Source organism: Syngnathoides biaculeatus, chromosome 14, assembly GCF_019802595.1.
Source record: "Syngnathoides biaculeatus isolate LvHL_M chromosome 14, ASM1980259v1, whole genome shotgun sequence".
Lineage (NCBI taxonomy): Eukaryota > Metazoa > Chordata > Actinopteri > Syngnathiformes > Syngnathidae > Syngnathoides > Syngnathoides biaculeatus.
This window is the reverse complement of record NC_084653.1, coordinates 9,062,892-9,069,180: the sequence shown is the minus strand read 5'-3', so window position 1 is coordinate 9,069,180 and position 6,289 is coordinate 9,062,892. Positions and strand designations below refer to the sequence as shown.

Genomic DNA, 6,289 nt, shown 5'->3' with positions numbered 1-6,289 from the left:
AATTGCTCTAGGAAGATTTCTTTCCTGCTATCATTAAACCAGTCCTGTCTTCCCCAAAACTTTTAAGTAGTAAGTAGAATGACATTCTGTGATCTAACTTGGAGAAACAAAGTGACAATCCCCAGTCTGATTGTCTGTTGTTTTTTTTTTTTTTTTTTAAAGAGTAAGTCTGCAAATCAGCATTTGATTTATGGGAGTCAATGAGTACATTCAACTGGCAATTATGTCACTGAACACTGGATGGCATTGTTGCTGCTCTGGAATCTTTTTTTTTTGTATGTGTGAGGTTATAATATATTGTCATAATGTCATCTCCGTTTCATATTTCAGCTTACATCCGTAAGACATTTTTTTTCCTTTCTTTCAAAATACCCTTCCAATCAGTGCAAGGCTGAAAAAGGGTGAAAAATGTTTCTGATGCAGTTGAAATGCCAGTAAACACCTCACAGAAATCCCACCTGGTTCCTGTACGAGACCCAGGGGATCCTTGTAAATAACATGTTCCATAAATAAAACACCATATTGATAGGTAGCGTTTATTAGTGTCATGCGAATGGCTAATAAGATGAGAAAATGTCAAACTGACGTATTAAATGTCAATCCTGTCAGTCAGTCTTAACATTTCTGTCGTTCAGGATCAAGTTGAAACACTTTTGTTTTAAACCAGCACTATGGTGACAAAAAAAAAAACAAAAAAAAAAGGTACTTATCTTTTGCACAAAGCTAACTGTTCTGTTTACACTGAAGGTCTTGCAGAAACTAAAGGCGTAGCTGTTGTAATGACAGGCAAACCAAACCTGTCTTTCCTGTCTCATATTGCCACACCCAAGTTACACCCAATTCTGATGGCAGACATCACAAAGCGCATCACTGTCTGTCTTTTCACGGATTCTGTCTTATTGGTTTTCTTCCATCTGACATGGGTGGAGTTACACACTGTTCAAATCAATTCAATAAATATAGTAAGTTTCTTTCGGCTTATCACTTTCGGGGTTCCCACAGCGTGTCATCTCAAATGAAAGCACATATATGTTTGGCACAATTTTTATGCCGGATGCCCTTCCCGACGCAACCCTTCTCAGGGAGTGGAGGCCCCAGTGGGACACGAACCCACAACCCCTGCTTTACCAAACCAGTGCTTTAACCACTGAGCTACAGGGCCTCCTATAAATATACATCCCGATAAATTACAAAAAGAAATTCAAATAAAACAAATATCCTACTGTAACTGGGTTTTAACCAGCACAATGTCATAAATAATTATCTCTCTCAAAAAAAAAAAAAATATATATATATAGTGCTCTCTTGTATACTAGTACAGTTGAATGTTAAATTTAAAAATAATTTATTCTGGAAAATGTGTCTACATGTCTAATTTTTTCAAATATTGATTTTTTTCAATTTATGTTTGTGACCTCTTTCAGATGACAGTGAAGGTCTCCAATAAACAGCCATCTTGGTGAAGACCACTCAGTGAGCTGTCTCTTCCAATAGCAGTCGCTTCACATCCTCTTCAAAGAAATAAGTGCCTCAAATATCAATTCCTGGCCTCCCCCTTAATTGTTTTCTATGCTCTGCTGAAGCCGTCTTCCCCGTCGCTGTGTTCAACAGCAAGAACTGCAGTACCGTAACCTTCACTTTAATGGCACTCGATTCCAGCGTTGTTTACTCCCAACAGGTAAGGGAGATAGATGCTTAGAATACCGGCCGCTGGATTCCGATCCGTTGGAGTTCAAAAACAGCATTTCCAGGGAGGGCAGCAACAGCAGCAGATCTGACGAAGAGGGTTCTTTTTTTTGTACCTGGCGGCCAACTTGAACTTCTCATTAGAAGCTGCCACATAATCCTGGGTCCTCTCTACATTTGTCTGTATATGCTCAATTTGGGTCCCTTGTTCTTCCACGAGCATGAAAACGTCCATGAAGAGGTCCCTCAGCTCATTCATGTTGCTTTCGAGGCTCAACAGCTCCTGAAGGATAAGAACATGGAGAAAGTTGAAATTTCAGCCTCCTACAAGCAAAGGTTATATTTTACACAAAACAGAATGAAATGAACAAAACGTTGTACTTTAACCGTGCTATTTCCTAAACACACACACACAAAAATGCAGCATCAGCAGTCTGTTCATCTAGTTTACAAATGGACTGTTATTTGCATTCCGGCTTGCTGACAAGCAATTCCCAAATCAAGCACACAACTTGTATTTTGGACTTTATCAAACTTTAATGATTACAACTTTAAGAGGCAAAATGGTGAGTGTGTGTGTGTGTGTGTGTGTGTGTGTGTGTGTGTGTGTGTGTGTGTGTGTGTGTGTGGATTGGAGGGCAGTCATAGAAAAATGCAAGTTGGTTTCTATCAGTCTCACCTTATGCCGCTGTTCAATCTCAGACAGTTGGGAATGAGTGATTCTGACGTCGTTTAACAGATTCTCATTGAAGACTTCCCACTTTCCTGTGGCAACCATCTCGTTCACCTCCGCTTCCGTCACATCCCTTCCTGAGACTTCCAGCTGCCGGATAATGAAATGCTTACAGTGCTCCTGCTTGGTCAACAGTCCTTCATTATACTGCCGCATTACCTGCATAAAATATAGCAGAAAGGAAAAAATAATAAGAACAAGAGGATGAAAAAGGATGTGGGGATTTAATGAGAAAAAGACATTTGGGTCCTCTCTTAATCTCTTCTGTAGATTAGTAAAGTAATAAATGAATAGTTTGAGTAAATTCAAGTGATTCCCCAAACTGGTTGTTACAATTTTAGCATTCCATGCAGAAATTCTGTCTTTTTATCTTTAATTTATAGCCTCTTCACGTAAGGTTATTTAGTTTATTAGCTAAAGATGTATTATTTGGGCCAAGATCTGAGAAAGAGCTCAGTCAAAGTCACATTTTTTTTCATATTAAGAAAACATTATTTCAGCAAACAAAGCAAGTTGTAGTCACCAACCTGCTGGAATTTACAATAAATGTCGGTCTGCTGGCAGCGTTGTATTCTTGTTGCAACGGCAGTAGGACCATGCTGCTCTTCAGCTTTTTGCACTTGTTTCGAAAGCTTGTCCAGACGCCGTTGGAGGCTCTCAGCTTGGAGCTTGATGTCCTTTGTAATGCTGCTCTCTTTTTTCATTATACTAAAACGTCGCATGGCTGCCACCAATATCTTCTGCTGTTGGTTGAATTTTAGGACCTGGTTGCGATTAGAGGCATTTTTTTTTCCTCATAGTTCGACATCACGTATCTGTGTGACCATGTCACACATTCTCTTCATTAGTGATTCCCAACCAGATTGCTGTGGCACAATAATAATTATTTACTCCGAATAATGCTATTTGTTCATCTATCTACGCCATTGATGACTAGTGATGGGAAGAAAAATTGAAATGTTTCTAAAATAAACCTCTGTATGTACATCATGGCTTCTGCTTTGAGTTCAAATAAACAGGCCTAAATTTCATTATTATTTATTTAATTAAACACACTGCATGAAGTTATGAGACAAGGTGATCATTATTTCAATATTCATACCTGATATTTTTGTTTGCTGGTATGCCGTGAGATTTTTCTTCTGTAAAACCGGAGCCAAGGCTCAATAATGGTTGGGAAACACTGCTCTCAGTAAACCTTACCTCGATCTCCAGCGTGATGATATCATTTCGGATTTGTTGAACCTCCAACAGGAAATTGTCAATGACTGGCTCCTGCTCAAACAGTATAGCCTCTGGGATTATGACCCCGACAGTCACAGAATTGTTCGTATCGTCGTCCTCCTCAGAATGGAGGTTAGAACTCAAACTGCCTCCTTCAGAAAACTCCAGAGTCCTCTCCAGTAGCTCTTTTAAGCGGTCTCTCATTGTGGCGCAGCACTGACCATGGATTGTTCCAAAAATCGGTCACTGCAGAGGTAAAAATGTCTGTAGGATCAAAATGGAACTGAATGATTCCACTGGTATTAGAAATCAGCATTTCAATTACATGTGGTGACGTTTGGACTACTTGTCTTGCTGCATGTGTATTTACAGTATATGATATACTTTTGCTAGATGCCAGTTTACACAGAGTAGGAGGTTCAGCCCTCCAGCAAGCCTGAATCATCCTGAAAAAGGAAAAGTCATAATGTTCTAATCTAAGCCATCTTGTTCCATTTTTATGTGACTCTAATGCCAGGTGGGCGCAACCACAGAAAATAATTTTTTACCACAGCTTTATTTGCCGATTATGATGGGTCACTGCCTCACTTAGCCCTGATGCAAGTAGACTATAACAGCTTTCTCATTCTGCACCAAAATAAAAATATAATTCTTTTGTCTGTATCCTCATGCTCTGCCCAGATTCCCAGAAATCTGTTTGACAGTAATTTGGCTAAGTAGCCCAATTCAATCATAACATAAACAAGATTTTTTCTTTGAGAAAGAAACAATGTGTATTTATATAAGTACAAAAGCGGGATCAGTGTTTGTTTGGTTGGATAAATGGAGGCTCATGATTGATAAATTCCTACATTTAAAATAGTTTAAATGAGACTGTAGAATTTTTGTGAACCCTCTACCTTCCTCAGTGAATTGCTGTTTTTAATTTATACTGTCTGAAACAATTTTAATTAATGTTATCTTAAATTAATGTTATTTTGTGGCGAGGCATTTCACTTCACTGTGAATATAACCCAAAATGCTAATATGTTGTTTTTTTTTAATTTCTCCTTAAAACTGAGTGGTTGTTGTCTAGCTAGCAACATCATGTGGTTTTCTTGCAGCAACTTTGAACACTACAAGAAGCGTGGGATTCATCATAGAGTATTGTGTTGTTGAACAACGTTGTCAATATTAGAAAAGTACTGCAAAAGTAAAACTAGTATGGCTTTACACACATGTTCGGAGTGATAATATTTGCCACAGATTTGCCAGAGGTGAAGTACAGACGGTAGATCCTCCAGATTCCAACAATGATCCACCATTACATTTTCTAAATTCTTCTCAAATTTGAAGCCTACTGTTTTCAAGCATTCAGTTACGCATGTCAGATTTCAAAATTGGACTTTGCAGGCCATTTTTGAAGAGCTTAACCCTGTCTATTGAAGGAAGATGGTGGACGCATCTGAGACAAAAAATGTTATTTTGGTGGAGAGGTTTTGAGACGCATATATTGTCACTTTATGAGTATTTAAAAAGTTTTCCTCATTGGGATTTCATCACCGGCCGCATAGTGAGGTTGCGTAGTACAAGGCCATCCATCATATCTAATACGTTTTTAAGGTGTAGGTAAACAGAATCTGGGAAAATTCAAGATTAAAATTTACCAACTTATTCTAGTTAGCAAAGAGAACAAGACTCACTTGTAGAAGCTTATCAGAGCTTGAAGAATACTTTGTAATTCATGTGTTTGGAGTCCAAGGTGTTTTTCTACTCCCTTTTCCTTTCTTATTTTCCTTTCGTGGAAACAGCCAAACCCAGTAGAGGCGATTAAAAACATTACTGAGAGGATTTGGAAGTACATTCTAAAGTGTTTGAACTCCAAACCCGGAGGAAAGTGACACAGGTTTGTTTCACTTGAGGAAGTAATTCTGTGACTAAACACTGTGTTCTGTAAAACAGAACGTGTTTCTTGTTTACACTGCAAAGTTGACATTCCTCAACTCCGTAAAGGTGGAAGAAAAGCATTTTTTCATTGTTTTGTTTTTTCCCTTTACATGGTTGCGCTCTTCATCCCCAAAGTTGCGTATGTGTAAGCGTTTAGTCTGCAGCAGTTCACACACCAGCTAACTGAAATGTATGTCATTATATTTACCTTTAGACAGTCAGTATCCCATTTTAAGATCTCAGTTGAGTTGTCCTATCCAGATCTGTCCCCAAAATATAGTCCATAGCTTAAGTCATCTTCGGATCTAACAACCTATCAGTCATGTTTGTGCGCGGTACAGCAGGGACCAGCTGTCCCGTAACGCTCATAGGAAAAGTTCCATTCACAAGCTGGGGAACTTTTGAGAAAGTCTATTGGAGTCTTTTTCAAGCACCTCCCATCCTTTTGAGGAAGGCCTGGATTTAGCCACTCGGAAAGGGGCAGACTGCAGGCTCGTTTGCTTATCTAAAGAAATGACGGATGACGTTATTACCTTCAGTTAAGGAAAGGGAAGAGACAACGTGGAGAGGGAGAGGATGTCCTAATCCCCCCCCCCCCCCTTATTTCTGCCCTGGTAAATAGAGCCGAGCAAAAACAAGTGTATTGTGTACTATACTGCGGCAAAACAATAGGACTTGGGTGACAAGCAGGGCGTTAGGTTTCTGATGCACAAAGTTGAT

General features: G+C 39.1%; 1 protein-coding gene across 3 annotated transcripts; it reads right to left on the bottom strand.

Moving 5' to 3' along the window:
• Positions 1-1,328: 1,328 nt before the first annotated feature.
• stx19 (syntaxin 19) lies at positions 1,329-6,081 on the bottom strand. Of its 3 annotated transcripts, none has more exons than XM_061841603.1 (5): positions 5,778-6,081; positions 3,623-3,907; positions 2,947-3,162; positions 2,366-2,578; positions 1,329-1,969 (listed from the first exon to the last, which is right to left on the bottom strand). In XM_061841603.1, the coding sequence occupies exons 2-5, from the start codon at positions 3,845-3,847 to the stop codon at positions 1,733-1,735; spliced, it is 891 nt and encodes a 296-aa protein (XP_061697587.1). In that variant the 5' UTR covers positions 3,848-3,907; positions 5,778-6,081; the 3' UTR covers positions 1,329-1,732. The 3 variants fall into 3 exon arrangements, with proteins under 3 accessions (XP_061697587.1, XP_061697586.1, XP_061697585.1); XM_061841602.1 differs by having other exon boundaries at positions 2,947-3,183; positions 3,623-3,889; XM_061841601.1 differs by having other exon boundaries at positions 2,947-3,183; positions 5,778-6,080.
• Between the last annotated feature and the right edge of the window lie 208 nt (positions 6,082-6,289).